The 19971-nt window shown below is 39.5% G+C and overlaps 2 protein-coding genes across 2 annotated transcripts; both read left to right on the plus strand.

The window, feature by feature from the left end:
• The first annotated feature begins 15157 nt into the window (after positions 1-15157).
• LOC143020461 (uncharacterized) lies at positions 15158-17729 on the plus strand. Its single transcript, XM_076176884.1, has 2 exons — positions 15158-15359; positions 15862-17729. The coding sequence occupies exons 1-2, from the start codon at positions 15158-15160 to the stop codon at positions 17727-17729; spliced, it is 2070 nt and encodes a 689-aa protein (XP_076032999.1).
• An 82-nt stretch (positions 17730-17811) lies between these two features.
• On the plus strand, positions 17812-19647 carry LOC143020462 (ATP-dependent DNA helicase Pif1-like). The gene has a single exon (XM_076176885.1). The coding sequence runs from the start codon at positions 17812-17814 to the stop codon at positions 19645-19647; it is 1836 nt and encodes a 611-aa protein (XP_076033000.1).
• The last annotated feature ends 324 nt before the right edge of the window (positions 19648-19971 follow it).

Here is a 19971-nt window from a genome sequence, read left to right on the forward strand (position 1 = left end):
CCAACATAACCTCAGGAAAAACTGCTGAGTCTACACCGACATTGACAACTACACCCAACCCTATAACATTCAAACACCTAACGGTCATTAACACTGCCATCATACACGCCAACATCACAGAAGCAGCTACACCCGGTACATATCAACACACAATAAATGAATATTACAAGGCAAACGGACTTCCCACAGTAATTATACCACCATCAGTCATAAACCCCACACCAATAGTCAACATGATAAACAACGCCACACACTCCCACTCAGAACAAGAAGACATGGAAACAGAAGAACAACGTAACAAAAGACCACACACCACTGAACATACAACGGACACAACAACCATCCAAGGCAAAGAAAACAGAACAAGAAAATGTATCCATACAAATAATCACATCAGACACCAATGATATGACAGACGACACTATTCACCAGAGCGCGCACACACTCCTGCAAGCAGGCAAAATCAAATACATCTACACCAAAGACATACCAGAAGACACAGTAGAAACACTAATACAACAAAGACTTATAGACCTGTCCAAAGCACCCATACAAAGACTGACCGAAACAAGATACAAAAAAAACAAAACTAGGATATTACGAGACACGCAAACAAAAACAAACAGACACACCACACTGGACAGTTAACTGTCAATAAAATAAACACACATGAACACCATACACATAATGCAACATAACGTAAGATCCTGGACCACACACAGACAACACGAACTAAGCAACTACTATCTTACACACTCACCTGACATCTTACTGCTCAACTCCATAGGAAAACACACAGTCAAAATACTCAATTACAACACATACACAAAAAACACATACAATGAAGACAATGCAGGTATAGCTATATCCATTAAAAAGAACATAAAACACAAACTTCTTGACGATTTTGACGAAGACATGCTGGCAATAGAAATAGACACAAACAGAGGACCCATTATCATAGCCACACTATACATCCCACCACGCAGACCATACATACCAAAACAAGACATATTAAAAATCACACAAAAACCGAAACCAACATACATTATAGGAGACCTAAACGCAAAACACCAAACACTAAAACACTCATACAACAATCAAACAGGAAAAAGCATACATCACCTCATAACACAAAACCATCTTACCTTCCTTGGCCCAGACTTTCCCACAACCATAACTCCCTTCGGAACAAGCAACCCTGATATGATTTTCACCAACAGACACCACCACCTTACATACAGAATACACGCAGGAGACATAACATCTTCAGATCACATACCTCTCAACCTCACACTCTCCACCACAGCCATCACCATCCCCACACAACCCAAACTAGCATACAAACAAGCAGACTGGAAAAAATTCAAAACAATATTAGAAACAACAAACGAATACATAACCACGGAAGAACAAAACACAAACACCCAAACAAAAAACACAAACTACATAGACAACAAACTAAACATATGGTACAAACTCATAAACGACGCAATCACACAAAGCATACCAATAACACGACAGAAACAAATTCCCACACCCAAGACATCCAAAAAACTGAAACAACTAACATAGCAGGCAAACTACATAAAAAACAAAGCCACACTTGAAAACAACTGGACTTCACACACAATAAAAACAATCAAATACAAACACTAATACTCGAAGAATGCAAACAAAATTACGAAGACACTTGGAACAACATAATATCAAACATCAAATTCAACCAAAAAAAAAAAAAAAAAAAAAAAGAGCCACCACAAGCATTCTGGAACAGAATAAAACAACTCTTAGGATCCAACACCTCCAACACTCCATATATAATACACAACAACGACAAACTACACGACGACAAAAACAAAGAAACAGCATTCAGACAAGTATGGCAAAACATATTCCAAATCACACCAGAAGAAAACACACATTTTGACACAAACCACGAAACAGAAATACTCGCCCACATAACACAACACCTCCAACACACACAACCATACACAAACATAGACCTAAACAGACTAAACACCGATAACTACATTACCCGACCCATACAACTCGAAGACGTCACAAGCATAATAAAACACAAAAAACAAAACACCTGGACAATCACCAAACAAATACTCGCACACACACCAAAAATAACTAAACATTTACTTACGGACATATTCAACGAAACACTGAGCCTAGGATACTTTCCCCAAAAATTCAAAAACTCAATAATCATATTCAATCCAAAACATAACAAAGACATAACACATATACAAAACTACAGACCCATTTCATTACTCGAAACACCAGGAAAAATATTCGAAAGAATCATCACAGACTAATGGCACACCTACACGACCACTTGTTAAACCCACACCAACACGGATTCACTCCTGGCAAGGGAACACACACTGCACTCGCCACCTTATACGAAACAATAGCAGACACACAAAGACACAAACAAGCATGTATCATTATATCAAGGGACATCTCTAAGGCCTTCGACAAAGTTGGCACGAAGGCCTTAAATACAAAATACTCCAAACACAACTCCCTGACACCATCACAAAAACACTATGTAGCTTCGTCGGCAACAGAACAGCGAAAATAAAAATAAACCAATACATCGGACAAGTCTTCCCACTCTATAGTGGAGTTCCACAAGGAAACGTCATATACCCAACACTCTTCAACTTATACACGGCAGACACCCCTCCACCATCACACGGAAGCTACACCATACAATACGCAGACATATAACAGATCATCACATATCCCAACACCACAGGTAAACAAATGCTTGCCAGGAAAACACAACACGAGATCCACAAAATAAATACATACGAAAAACAATGGAAAATTTCAACAAACACAAACAAATTCCAACTTCTAGCCATCTCAACACGAAAACCACCACCAATCAAGATCATCAAGATCAATAACACTACAATACCATATAACAAACAAGCACACATCCTAGGCCTCACCATAACATCACAAGGAATACAAAAACACATTAAAAACAGAACAAGAACAACACAAACCACACTAAACAGACTAAGACGATTCCGAGGACTCTCCACAAAAATACAAACACAACTATATAAGACACTAGCACGACCACAACTTGAATACCCACCCATAATTACAGTCACAAGCACGCCTACAAACATCAAGAGATTACAAACACTACAAAACAATACGTAGAATACTAAAACACAAACCCCCTTACCTAGAAACAACACAACTTCACGAAACAACTAAACTAGAAACCATACATGCACGACTGATAAGACTGAGCAGTAACGCCTGGAACACCACACTAAACAGCAACACAGCCCCCACCAAGCAATAAAAAAAAACACAAGACCACAAAAACTGACCTAGACTTAAAACCATTCTTGGTTGAGCCCCTGAACTTTCCCCTAGCTAATTATATATATATATATATATATATATATATATATATATATATATATAAAGGAAGATTACGCATGATAGACCTAAAGTAACTTCAATATAAGAACTTATAAGGCACATTGCCACACACAAACACACATCACAGGATATGTGCGTATAACTAACTCACATCACATTATTATAACTTCACACGGCACATTAGCCAATAAGAAACACTCGTAACCTTCATACAAAAACATTAACGAAAACAAAAAACTTTAAATTACTTAAAACTTGCATTAACTCACGGCCCATTGCCGATACTTAGTCACACCTGCCCCCAAACCAATGTAGATATTTATTAACCATTATTAAATATGCAAAATGAAGGAAGCACTCATAATCAAATCTAACTTGAATTAAATAAAACACACTTTAACCACAATAAACTTCAAATAAACCACTAGGTAAACTATCAAATGAATGCTTCCTTCATACCTTACTATTTCATGATTATGTCAACACAATTATTACCATTATTATTATTTGTTTAGCTAGCTAGGGAACTATTATTATCAGTGAGCTTAGGATGATCGTAAACGGGAAACAAACTACCATGCAAGTGGGTCCGCCCCACACTCTCACTCTCACACTTCCTTCACTTTCTAAACTTTACCTTCACCTATCACCCTCCCCCTCTTGCTCCCACACCTTCTTACTTCACTATCGCCATTATTCTATTCTATGACAGACATGAGAAAAGATAAGGCACCACCCGGTACTGACGTGTACGCTCCTCAGCACCATCGTTCTCTACAAGCAACCATTACTACAGACACCGTTACCCGAGCTAAGGCACTTCCTACGCCTCTCGCTCTGACGATATATACCCCAATAACCCCCCTTTCGACTGAGCATTCCCCATGCGGTCTTAAAACTTGCTCAGTCGACTGGTAGGGAGGGGAACCCCACCTCCCTGTCTCCCGCACTCTAGCGGAACAGGCATAGGAACCGAGTAGCCCCGGCGACCGAGCCATTCCGATCGCTGCCAGTAAGCACTCGGGCGCCAGCCGACGCTGCGCTTTCCCTTATCCACCGCCAGCCACTTAATCGCGAACACAGACCGTAGCCCTGCGACTCCCCTGTACCAATTTCCCTTTTCTTTTCTCACTTTACACAACTGTCACACACACATTAACAGGAACACACACACTCACAAGCCCATCGCGCTTCGGCGCAATGGGCCGCCTCAAACTAAGAGAAACCCGGCCCTCGACCGGAAGTAACAAACGAGGATTAATATGGAAAACTCTTACAACATTAAACATACACATCCAAAAGCTTTTCTCAAATGGACCCCTGCACACCATCGTGGCAGACGACTCAACTATAGAAGAACTAACAAAGAAAGTGAACAAGACCGCCTTCTCCAAAGAAGGCCTCGAAATAACGGACCCTCCTGAACTGAATGCCAAGAGGACCTTAATAATTAAGCAAGTCGATGACCACATCCACGAGAAGAGCCCGGAAGACATCAAGACGGAAATCGAAAGGCTGAACCCAGTCAAAGTAAATACAATCATCAAACTACCAAACACCAGGACGATCATTAAGGTGAAAATGGAGTCTTCGGCAATGGTCAAGAAATCCTTGGAAAATGGCCTCTTAATATTTTGTCAATCCTTCCCCCCACACACACTCACACAAGAAACATACATACAACTCCCCTAATGTACACGATGCTATTCTTATGAGCACACACTCCGTCACTGCACTCACCCAACCTCCTACACCATCTGCTCCGGATGCTGCTCCACTGACCACCGCATCACTAATTGTCATAACGCCCTCAAGATGTGTATAGCATGCGGTCAAGACCACCCAACTTATGCAGCAAGATGCCCAGTGAAGGAGCTAATCAAGAAGAAGACACAAGAACTCAAGGAGCAACACACAACCACACACGCAAACATTTCATACGCCAATATAACCTCAGGCAATACTGCTCAATCTACACCTCCACCGACACCCAACCCCATAACACTCAAACACTTAACAATCATCAACACTGCCATCATTCACCCCAACATCACAGAAGCATCAACACCATGTACTTACCAACACACAATAGATGAATTTTACAAGGTTAACGGACTCCCAACAGTAATCATTCCACCATCAGTTATCAACCCCACAGCAATACTCAACATGATAAACAACACCAAACACTCCCACACAGAACAAGATATGGAAACCGAGGAACAACGCAACAAAAGGCCACACACCAGAGACAGAACAACCATCCAAAGCAAAGAAAACCGAACAAGAAAACATACACCAGACACCAATGACATGACAGATGACACAATACACAAGAACACACACACACACTCCTACAAACAGGCAAAATCAAATACATCTACACAAAAGAAATACCAGAGGAAACAGTAGAAACACTGATAAAACAAGACTGATAGACCTGACCAAAGCACCCATACAAAGACTACCTGAATCAAGATACAAAAACAAAAACAAAAAAAACAAGGATATTACGAAACACGCAAACACAAACCTACAGGTACACCACACTTGACAGCCAACTGCCAATAAAACACGCGCACATGAACACTATACACATAATGCAACATAACGTGAAATCCTGGACTACACACAGACAACACGAACTAAGCAACTACTACCTAACACAATCACCTGACATCTTACTAAACTCCACTGGTAGACACACAGTGAAAATACTCAATTACAACACATACACAAAAAACACATACAACGAAGACAATGCAGGCATAGCTCTATCCATCAAAAAGAACATAAAACACAAACTTCTAGACGACTTTGACGAGGACATATTAGCAATAGAAATAGACACAAACAGAGGACCCATTATCATAGCCACACTATACATCCCACCACGCAGACCTTACATACCAAAACAAGACATATTTAAAATAACACAAAAACCACAACCAACATACATTATAGGAGACTTCATCGCAAAACACCACACACTTAACCACACATACAACAATCAAATAGGAAGAAGCATACATCACCTCGTAACACAAAGCCACCTCACCTTCCTCGGACCAGATTTCCCCACAACCATAACACCCTTAGGTACAAGCAACCCTGACATGATTCTCACCAACAGACACCACCACCTTACATACAGAATACACCCCGGAGACATAACATCATCAGATCACATACCTCTCAACCTCACACTTTCCACCACAGCCATCACTATCCCCACACAACCCAAACTAGCATACAAACAAGCAGACTGGAAAAAGTTCAAAATAATATTAGAAATAACAAGCGAATACATATCCACAGAGAAACAAAACACAAATACCCTAACAAAAAACACAAATTACATAGACAACAAACTAAACATATGGTACAAACTCATAAACGACGCAATTACACAAAGCATACCAATAACACGACAAAAACAAATACCCACACCCAAGACATCCAAAAAACTGAAACAACTAATATGGCAGGCAAACTACATAAAAAACAAAGCCACACTTGAAAACAACTGGACTTCACACACAATAAGAACAATCAGACAAATACAAACATTAAAACTCGAAGAAAGCAAACAAAATTACGAAGACACATGGAACAACATAATATCAAACATCAAATTCAATCCCCAAAAAACACAAGAATTCTGGAACAAAATAAAACAACTATTAGGATCCAACACCCCAAACACACCATACATAATACACAACAACGACAAAATACACGACGACAAAAACAAAGAAACTGCATTCAGACAGGTATGGCAAAACATATTCCAAATCACACCAGAAGAAAACACGCACTTTGACACGAATCACGAAACAAAAATACTCACCTTCTTAACACAACACCTCCATCAAACACAACCATAGACCTAAACAGACTAAACACCGACAACTACATTACCCGACCCATACAATTGGAAGACGTCACAAGCATAATAAAACACAAAAAACAAAACACCTGGAGAATCTGGAATCACTAAACAAATTCTCGCACACACACCAAAAATAACTACACAATTGCTCACAGACATATTCAACGAAACACTGAGCCTAGGATACTTTCCACAAAAATTCAAAAACTCAATAATCACATTCATACCAAAACAAAACAAAAACACAACACAAATACATAACTACAGACCCATTTCATTACTCGAAACACCAGGAAAAATATACGAAAGAATCATAACAAATAGACTAATGGCACACCTACACGATCACGACATGCTAAACCCACACCAACACGGATTCACTCCTGGCAAGGGAACACACACCGCACTCGCCACCTTATACGAAACAATAGCAGACACACAAATACACAAACAAGCATGCATAATTATTTCACGAGACATCTCTAAGCCCTTCGACAAAGTCTGGCACGAAGGCCTTAAATACAAAATACTACAAACACAACTTCCTGACACCATCACAAAAACACTGTGTAGCTTCCTCGACAACAGAACAGCGAAAATAAAAATAAACCAATACATCGGACCAGCCTTCCCACTCAGTGGAGTACCACAAAGAAGCGTCATATACCCAACATTCTTCAACTTATACACGGCAGACACCCCTCCACCATCACACGGAAGCTACACCATACAATACGCAGACGACATAACACAGATCATTACATACCCCAACACCACAGGAAAACAAATGCTTGCCAGGAAAACACAACACGAGATCCACAAAATTAACACATACGAGAAACAATGGAAAATTTCATCACAAACAAATTTCAACTTCTAGCCATCTCAACACGAAAACCACCACCAATAAAGATCAATAACACTACAATACCATACAACAAACAAGCACACATCCTAGGCCTCACCATAACAACACAAGGAATACAAACACACATTAAAAACAGAATAAGAACAATACAAACCACACTAAACAGACTAAGACGTTTCCGAGGACTCAAGACAAAAACACAAATACAATTATATAAGACACCAGCACGACCACAACTTGAATACCCACCCATAATTACAGTCACAAGCACACCCACATACATAAAAAAAATGCAAAAACTACAGAACAAAACAATACGAACAATACTAAAACACAAACCCCCTTACCTAGAAACCACACAACTTCACAAAACAACAAAATTAGAAACAATCCACGAAAGACTAATAAGACTGAGGAGTAAAGCCTGGAACACAGTACTAGAAAATAACACACTACCACAGCCCCCAACAAGCAACAAAAGAACACAAGACCACAAATGGTGGCCACGCCTAAAAACCATCCTGGGCTAATCCCCCCACCATTTCCGCCTAGCTAAATGTGGAGGAAAAAAAAAAGGTAGGATACGTACGTAAGCATTAACGACATTAACAATAATAATTGGCACATTAGCCACACGTATCCACAAGGACACGTGTGTAAAACTTAATAAGTACTAGAATTCACATGGCACATTAGCCATCTCCAAACGTACGTATCCCTCCTTATAAAAAAAAATATATATATATACATGTATATATAAGTATATAAGAGTATATATGAATATATATACAAACAATTCAATAAAAGGGAACATGTGCGATTCATTTCACATTATCAATCATACACAACCTAATCAAATTCAAGGCACAAGCCAAAGAAAAATCACACATGTTCCCCACAATATTTAAATTATAATGCACATGAAGGAAGTATGTGACATAACATTCATTACCTAATCTTTGCACATCAAATCATAAACCTTTTAAGGAAATTAAAACGCATACTTCCTTCACACATCTATACCTTTAATTACAATGTTTATGTTCATGCTTATTCATGTCTATTATGTCCAATAATTCATGTTTAGCTAGCTAGGGAAATTAAATTTAGAATAGAGCTAGGATTTCCGACCTACACGATATACACAATATTTATGCAAGTGGGTCCGCCCCACACTTTGAACACTCAACTTCCTTCATTTTCTATACTTTATCTTCTCCTCGCACCCCCCTCCCCTTCCCCCTTCACTGTAGGCACTATTCATTCATTCATTGGTGGGCATAAACTTACCAAGCAACCGCTGAAGAGTAAACATCGACGCTCACACAGTATTGCCCAGTTTTTTCGTACGAAGAAGAAATTCCCGGTACCCGAGATAATTCTCGATTCTCTGAGAACTCGCTCTGCCGGATGATATATGTCCCCTTAACTCTGCTGCAGATAACCATAGCCCCTGCGGTCTGAAAACTTGGTTGTTCTGTAGTAGAGGGGGAGCCCCCTTCCGGTCCCCGTGCTACTAACGCACAACCGGCATAGACGCGTTCGTGCTTGGCCAGTTATCACCAGCGATAGAAGCCGTTCTCCACGACTTCCGCGCCGTGAACCACTCCCCCGTATATACTCGCGGCATTGTCAGTGTAGTCGCCGAGATTTTTTTCCCAGTTAACTAACCGATAACTAACGTTTCCTGCCCCCGCCACTACAACAATCGCTTCACAATCACCACCCCTTTTACACAACACGAATAACACAAACAAAAACACTAGAACACGAGGACGCCTAACCCATTGCGCTCGGCGCAATAGGTCGAGTCAGGATCCGGGACTTACGTCCCAAAGATAACAGGCAACGAACAAAGGAACTCTGGGACACTTTGGCCAAACAAAACATATACATACAGACTGATACCACAACAAGGCGGATACATCTTACTCACAGACGACACAACAACTGAAACACTAAGCCAAAAGGAAACAAAGACATTCTTCTCTAACAACGGATACGACATACAAGACCCTCCTGAACTCAACGCCAACAGAACACTAATCATTACACACATAGACCCTTATGCTACAGAACACTCAACAGAAGAAATCAAACAGAAATAGAAAGACTGAACCCCAACACACACGTCACACAAGTCACTCTTCCACGCACCAGAACTGTTCTCAAGATTAAATTCGAAACTACACAAATGGTGAAAAACTGCCTCCTCAAGGGACTAAAGATGTTCTCTCAATCATTCCCCACACATACACTCAAACAGGAACCATACACATACATCCCCCAATGTACCAACTGTTACTCATTTGATCACATACGCAAACACTGCCCACACCCATTCCCATACATGGCCTGCTCCAACTGCACATCCACACAACACCGACGAGACAAATGTACATGTGTTCTCACAAAATGCCTACTATGCCATGGGGACCATCCAGCAGTTGCACACCGTTGCCCCAAGAGGAAGTAAAAGGAAAAGGAAATCAGACAAAAACAACAACAGACACAAACCAATTCACAAACATATGCCTCTGTCACTACATCAAAACCTGCACTCCTCCCTACACCAACAAACACGACCACATCACTTCACCACCTCACAACAATAAACACAGCCATTACTCTAGCCACCCTCATGGATACACAGGAACCAGGAGCATTCCAAAACACACTTAACGCAGTATACCAAGCCAATGGCCTACCCACAGTCATCATCCCTCCCCAAGTCATTAACACACAACTATTAGCTAAAGCCCTTCAAAACCACACCAAACCCTTCATAACACCTACCAACACACAGATCACAGAACCAATAGAGACAACAGAACAATCACTGAAGAGACCCGCACCAAACACCGATGACACTAACCCCCCACAAAAACGAACACCAAACTAAACAAACAGCCTGGGACTTCAACTTGTAACATCAGAAACAGAACAGATACCATCACACCCCACACACGACACCTTAAAAATACTCATCACCAACCACAAAATCAAAATAATATACACAACACAGCACCAAGAAAAGGACATAATTAAAAAAATAGCCACAGACAAAATAAACCTAACACACTACAATATTGTAAGAGTAAACAAATCAAAATTCAACAAACTCAAACAAGGACACTTCGACCTCCACGACAAGAAACGCAGAACACGAACACCACTGGACACACAACGCCGAATAAACAATTACAACACACTTCTACCTCAACACTATGGAACAAATACACATCATACAACACAACATAATACAGTGGACATTTGACAGAAGAAACGAACTTTGTAACATGTACAACATAACAACACCAGACATAATACTTTTAAACTCGACAGGTACACCCGACAGACACAAAATATACAATTACACAGTACACCGACGAAACGACTAACCAAACACAAGCAGGCATAGCAATAGCCATTAAACACAACATCAAACAAAATACTAGACGACTTTCAGGACGAAATACTAGCAATCAGGATTGACACAAACCAAGGACCCATTATAATAGCAACCTTATACTTACCCCCCTATCAATGAAATAGTAAGACTAACGAGAAAAAGACTACCTATATATATAATAGGAGACATGAACGCTAAGCACCCCACACTAGGACACAACAACGCAAAAACCACAGGAAGACAAATAGCACAATTAATACAAAGAGGACACTTAACACACTTAGGACCAGACTTTCCTACCTTCATTACACACAATGGACAAGGAACACCAGACATAATACTAACAAACAGACATCATCACTTAAACTACAGAATCACACCAGGACAACTAACTACATCAGATCACATTCCAATACACTTAACATTAGCAACCAAACCCATAACAATACCTACACCAGCTAGATACACATTCCACACAGCAGACTGGACAGAATTCAAAAACACATTAAACAAAGAAAGAACAAAATACGACAAACAAAGACAAAGAACAACACGTAACAAACAATACATAGACGACAAACTTAATACATGGTACACTATGATACAACAAGCCATGGACAAACACATTCCCCAAACAAAACACAAAATACTACCACACCCAAGACAATCAAACACACTAAAACTACTACAATGGCAATACCAACAACTACAAACGCGAGCACACAACAACAGCGGCACATGGACACCACAGGCAATACGAACACTACGCGACATACAACATAAACTACTAGAAGACAACAAACAACTATACTACGAACATTGGAACAATGAAATACGAAAAAAAAACTAAAATACAATTACACCAAATATTTCTGGACACAAATAAAAAAACTAACAGGAACACCTACTAGCACCACCCCTTACATCATACACAATAACCCCAAGATACATAAAGACAAAGAACACATTTTCAGACAACACTGGAGAAACATATTCAGAATCACACCAACAGAAAATGCAACATTTGACATGGAACATGAAAGAACAATCACAGCACATGTACAAGAAATACAAGACGACATCACACCTTTTAACTTAGCTGACATGAGACGACTTGACCCAGACAACACACTCACAAAACCCTTTACACTAGATAACATCAAAAGCATAATAAAAAACTTCAAAGACAAAACACCTGGACAGTCACAAATAAACAAAATAACACTAACATACCAGACTCAACACTACAATTACTCACAGAAATATTCAATGAAACATTCAGCATGGGATACTTCCCCGACACCTTCAAAACAGCCACACTAACATTCATACCCAAACACGAAAAAGACCTCACAAACATAAACAACTACAGACCGATATCATTACTCGAAGTCCCAGGAAAAATACTAGAAAAACTCATACAACAAAGACTACTCAAACACTTACACAATAACAACCTAATAAACGAACACCAACATGGATTCACAAGACGAAGAGGAACACACACAGCCATAGCCACACTATACGAAACAATAGCCATAAGCCAAAGACATAACCACGGATGCAACATAATATCACGAGACATAACAAAAGCATTTGCCAAAATATGGCACACAGGACTCAAATACAAAATACACCAAACACACCCCCAGACATACTCACAAGAATACTCTCCAAATACATCGACAACAGACAAGCACAAATACTAATACACCATTACATAGGAAGACCCTTCAACATACACAGTGGAGTTCCCCAAGGAAGCATTATTTCACCAACACTATTCAACCTTTACACACGACACACGGAGTCACACACATACAATTTGCAGACCTAACACAAATAATCACATATCCAAGTAAAAAAGGCAAAAACATGTTAGCACTAAAAACAAGCAGAACAATAGAAACAAACACATATGAACAACAATGGAAAATACAAACACAGCAAAGTTCCAATTACTTAACATATCAACACAGAAACCAGCAGAAATATGGATAGGAGGCACACACATACAAAAACAAAGAAACATAAAACTACTAGGATTAACACTTGGGAACAGAGGTCTACAAACACACACACAAAACAGAAAACATCAAGCAGAAAAAAACATTACAGACACTAAGACGATTCTGGAACCTAGACACCAAACTCATACTAAGACTATACAAAGTACTCGTACGACCACAACTAGAATACATACCAATAACAACTATCACACTAAAACCAAACCAACTCCAAAAACTACAATCAGTACAAAACAAAACACTTCGATTCGCCAGACACTCCATACCCCCATACCTTAACACAATAGAAGAACTACACACACAACATAAACTCGAACCACTGAACACAAGACTCTACAGACTAGCTTACAGAACATGGAACAGACTTACAATCACAAACCCCGAAATAGTACACCTCAGTGAAAACATCGACACAGAAGACGGACACGATCACAACTGGTGGCCTAGAGTGTCCCCGATCATCAACGGACCCCCACCTGAACCTAAATACATTTCATAACACTCAATACACCACTACACACACTTTCATTGTTCAACTAACAATACTAACCCAACTAACACATTAACTGTTATTACTAACATCATTATTATTATTGTTATTATATGTAATGATAACACGTGCGAATAATCGCACATATCATCTAACTAATAAAAAAATAATTTCAAAACCGTGATCGACCACCGGCGGTACATGGTAATTCTGTGACACGCGCAGCGCTACCTAATGTAAAGCTTTGCTCCATACTTTTGGCGAATTACCATGGGTGTGTAAGATGTCAGACGACGCAGCAGCTAGGAAGAAGCGCCAACGTCACTTTTGGAAGTGGTGATTGATACGAAGAATGTATCTAAAAGTGAGGTATCAAAGGACCTTAAAACACTAAACACATTAAGGGCAGAGCATAGCAAAAACTTTCCGGACCTTTATGGTACCAAAAACTCCTTTTCTCTTAACGAATCCATGAAGGAGTTTCATCGTAATATATTGAAGTTCAATATCACAATACGAGAATCCGATGATTTTATGTATTGTGATGAAATGTTTGATGGTTTGCCATTATTTGATGGTGAAATAGAGAATAGTGTTTCTGGTAATTTTCTGAAGCACTATTTAGCGGGCTACAAGAGCTTTACGAAAAATGGAGGTGTGTCTAATCACAGAACTTATCAGATGCATTAATTGGACATGCTTTTCAAGAACTCCAAGCGAATTGAACGGAAAAATAAGTACGCTATACGAAAAGACAAAGAAGAGGTACATAAACAAGTGTTGCTGAAACAAAAGGAAGAAGAGAGGATACAAAATGAGAAAAAGGAACAAATAAAAAGATTGAGAAAAAAAGGAAATGCGAAAGAGGAAAATGGAAGAAACAGCCAAGCGGAAAGCGGCGAGGAAACTAAAAGTTAGTATAGAGAATGAAGGGTTGTTGAGAAAGTTAAACAACGAAGAATTGAAACTTTTAAGTGAGGATAGAGAAGAGCGACGATTGAAGCAAAAGGAGGACAGTGAAAATACTGTAATGGATGATTTCGATATGGGGGAACTTGAAGGAACTACACGTAACGAATCAAAAGTTAAACCTCACCATATCGGAAAACTCGGCGACTTCAAATGTAAATTCTGCCAGGCATTGTTATGGAAAAAAGAACCCAAGACTCTATGTTGTAATTCTGGGCAAGTGCCTCCCATTAACCCTTCAGTTATTGAAGATGGAGACATACTTCAACATTATGAGGGTAAAACGGAGCTCTCTGAGCGGTTTTTGAATAACATAGCGGGTTTTAATTTAATGTTTTCCTTTACGTCTTTAAGTACATCAGGAAGATTAGAAAATGATGCAGATAAAGCTATGTGCTATAAGATCCAAGGAAGAATATACCATAAAATTGGGTATTTGAGACCCGAGCGTCTTCAAGCATCTTTTGGATTATTTAAAAATGAAAGGGGTGTTTTGTGGAAAAAGAAAACCGACTGTTTTCTGGATCTTTATTTCTATCACGATGTCGACCAACAAATCAAATTCAGAGCTAGCAAAATAACGAATGCGTCTAATTTATCGAAAAGGGACAGAACCGATAATCCAGCAACTAAAACTCGCCGAAAACGAGAATTTAAAGCTTTTCAGGATAACGAAGCAATAGTACGACTCTTTTTCAATTATTTTACAACCAATAATAAATGGCTCTCTAAAATTTTGAAAGAAGTTGAAACTGCAAAGGATAAAATAAGACCATGTAGAAAAGAATGGAAAAGTCCCTGAAGTTTCAATAACTTTGAAGTCCGCGGAAGGCATACAGACCCGCGAACACAAAGGAGTGTATCATCTACCAACCTCTTCTTCTTCAGTTGGAGCCATCGTTAACTTAGATACTTCAAATCGTCATCTGCAAATAACAATAGAATCTCCCAAACCAGATACGAAATATAATACTAAAATTGTTACCCACGAAAACGTATTCTATGATGCCTTCCAGTATCCGTTATTAATACCTAATGGAAACGTTGGTTATTCACATAGTCTGAAACTGACACAGAAGGAAGGACGTAAAAAGCGGGTGTACGACAGGTTGACCCCTGCTTCCTTTTACTCTTCGATGTACATGGAACGTGAAGGGATTTTCAATTATGTAACAAAATGTCGACGTTTATTCCAGCAATTTGTTGTTGACAATTATGTAAAAGTTGAGTCAATGAGGTTAGCATTCATTGAAAATAACCAAAGTGATATCAGAAAAGAACGGTCTGACATTTTGCAGAGAGAAAACGGAAAAGATAAAGGGCAGCGGATAATCATACCTCCAACATACGTGGGAGGGCCAAGATACATGAAGCAGCGACAGCAAGATGCGCTTGCTTTCGTGTCCAATTACGGTTCTCCTGATTTTTTCATGACGTTTACGATGAATCCAGCATGGACAGAACTAGAGGAGTCGTCAACACAAACCAAAAGCACGTCGAAAAACAAAGGAGATAGACCTGATTTAGTTAGCAGAATTTTCAAGATGAAAATCGACAGCCTCATAGATGACTTGACAGTCAGATGCGTTTTCGGAAAAGTAAAGGCGTATCTTTATAGTGTAGAATGGCAGAAAAGAGGTCTTCCCCATATTCATATTCTCTTATGGATGAAAAACACAGTAAATGCGGAATTGGTTAGTAATATAATATCTGCAGAAATACCAGACAAAAACAAAGAACCGAAATTATTCGAAATAGTTACAAAATGTTTGATCCATGGACCTTGCAAAGGATTCGATGAATCACTTGTGTGTTGCCAAACAAAATCTGTGCAAGGAAAAAATTGCTGTGGCAAGGGATTTCCTAAACCGTGTAGGGATAATTTGTTATTCGGGAATAACGGGTACCCACTGTACAGAAGAAGGGCTATAGGAGAAGGAGGCAATAGTTTTGAAAAGAAAGTCAAAGGAAACATTGTGAATGTGGATAACTCCTGGGTTGTGCCGTATAATCCGTATTTGTGTCTGAAATATAACGCCCACATAAACGTTGAGTGTTCAAACTCTATAAAAGCTATAGCTTACGTGACTAGGTACGTGTACATGGATTGTGACCGTATACTGTATTCAAAAACAAAAGACGACGACGAAGTCATCAATGAAGTAAGAAATTATCAAGATGCTCGGTACGTCAACGCTAGCGAAGCTATATGGAAGATATTCAAGTTTCCAATACACAAAAGTTTCCCCCCTGTTACAACTCTAGACCTTCATCTGGAAGGCGAAAACGAAATATTTTTCAAGAACGAAAATGCTGCAAGCTTACAACGTAAAACTGCAAAGGATACTCAACTTACAGCATTCTTCAAGTTATGTAAGGAAAACGAATTTGCAGCCACCCTTTATTATCATGAAATTCCTAACCATTTCATTTATGATAAGGCTAACTCGAAGTGGTTAGAAAGAAAAACTAGGACAGCGGTTCTCGGACGGATAAGGGCTGTTACGAACAAAACAGTAGAACTGTTTTACCTCCGTGTTATTGACACACGTCAAGGGGCCTTCATCCTACGAAGACTTCAGGACAGTGGACGGTGTCACACACGACACATACAGGGAAGCAGTCAAAGCCATGAGTTTGCTGAATGATGAAGAAACTTGGTTGAAAACAATAATGGAAATCATCTCTCATACCAACAACAGGGATCAATTGAGAACAACATATGCTAGCATGTTGGTGTTTTCATATCTGGAGGATCAGAGGAACATATGGGAAGAAACAAAGGATTTATTCGCGAGTGATTACCTTTTTCGTAGAGGGTTAACGGAATATAACGACGAAATATACCGTGATGCCCTCGACGACATACAAGAAAAGGTATACAATTGTGGCGGAAGCAGGATTGAACAGTACGGTCTACCTCCTTCAAGAAACGGGCAAAAGTTAACCAATATTGTACGTAGAGAGAAGGCATATGATAAAGCAAAACTAGCAGAGGAAGTGAAGGAAAAGATACTGTTGATGAACGAGAAACAGAGATACTGTTACGACACTATAATGGAAAGAGTACTAAATGGACACAAATACCCCGTAAACGGCTTTTTCATAAATGCTCCTGGGGGAACCGGAAAATCATTCCTTTTGAATGTTCTCTTGGACGCGGTTCGATCAAAGGAAAAGATAGCGTTAGCTGTTGCTTCCTCTGGAATTGCTGCAACTGTTCTTCATGGAGGAAGGACAGCCCATAACATGTTCAGGATACCTATTATGGAGCACAATGAAGTACGTTCATGCAATGTGAAGAGAAATACGGAGATGGCAAATTTACTTGAAATGACCTCTTTGATTGTGTGGGACGAGGCCGTCATGGCTAACAAAAACACCATAACGGCTTTAGACATTACTCTTCGAGACATATTGGGTGTGAACCGTTTTATGGGAGGTGTGGTATTCGTATGCGCAGGGGACTTTCGTCAAATTCTTCCAGTGGTGCGTGGAGGTGATGGAATTGATTGTTCTATAAAGTCAAGTTATTTTTGGGGACATTTGGAACTAACACAAAATGTGAGGTTGAAAAATGATGATGTTTTAAATCGTCAATTTGCCAGAGAACTTTTGGAGTTGGGAACAACACATAAAGAGGAATATGTGTTTCCTACTAATTTTGGAGTAATAGTAAACAACAGGGAAGAGTTGGTGAAAAGAGTATACGATAAGTTCGAAGTGAACTTCCTCAACGTTTCTTATTTCGAGAAAAGAGCAATCATTTCTCCTACTAACGATGATGTTGATTGTATTAACGACATGGTTTTCAAGCGACTAAACACAGAAGCGAAGATCTATCGAAGTGAGGATACTTCTGTGGATAATGAAATGGACATTCAAACATCAGTATACAATTCTATCAACAGTCCTTCAATCCCTCTTCACGAGTTGAAGATGAAAATCGGGGCTGTTGTGATGGTTATGAGAAATATTTGTCCTCCGAAATTGTGTAATGGAACAAGAATAATAGTCACTAATCTACAAAAGAACATTATTGTTGGTAATATCTTAACGGGCGCATACAGAGGTGAACAGGTTATGCTTCCCAGGATAACATTAGACTCTACTGACACGTCTGTCATATTCAAAAGGAAACAATTTTCTATAAGATCATGCTATGCCATGACGATCAACAAATCGCAAGGACAAACGTTTGATCGTTGTGGATTACTTTTAGACAGAGCCCAGTGTTTTGCTCATGGACAGCTGTACGTGGCGTGTTCGCGGGTAACAAGCCACGATTCCCTGATTGTGTACACGGGATACCGTAAGCAGGGAGACGAATATGTAAGGAAACCGGCACGCAATTGCGTGTATAAAGAACTTTTTACCGAAAGAGACGAAAAAACTCACGTCATTGACAAATGTTCTGGGAAACGGAGCCCAAAGGAAGATTTTATGGACTTGAAAGTTATCCGTTGTAACGAAGAGGCACGAATAGCTGAAGAAGAACCTGATCATTCAATTTCTGTATTGCCTTCGATTACTGAAGAGGAAGCCGTCAGCATGATCATGCCTTAAGAGTTTTATAATAACGACTATTCGGGTAGAGAGGATAACACCGAAATGGCTGAAATGGAACGCGAGAGGGAACTGAAGGAAGAAAATGAGAAACTCAAGAAGGAACTGAAGGACGAGAAGGAAAAACGCGAGAACGACCTGAAAGCAGATAACGAAAACCATAAGAAAGAATTAGAGAGTGTGAAGGAACTTCTGTACAAAATCATTGGTAGTAGTGATGAAGATGTATTTCCCCCTATAAAGAAGAGAAAAATTGTAATGGTTTGTTAATAAAACAATGATAATAACACGGTATTCATGTACAACCATGGGCGTAGCCCTGGG

Source organism: Oratosquilla oratoria, chromosome 40, assembly GCF_046742065.1.
Source record: "Oratosquilla oratoria isolate Oo_2021 chromosome 40, ASM4674206v1, whole genome shotgun sequence".
NCBI classification, from domain to species: Eukaryota; Metazoa; Arthropoda; class Malacostraca; order Stomatopoda; family Squillidae; genus Oratosquilla; species Oratosquilla oratoria.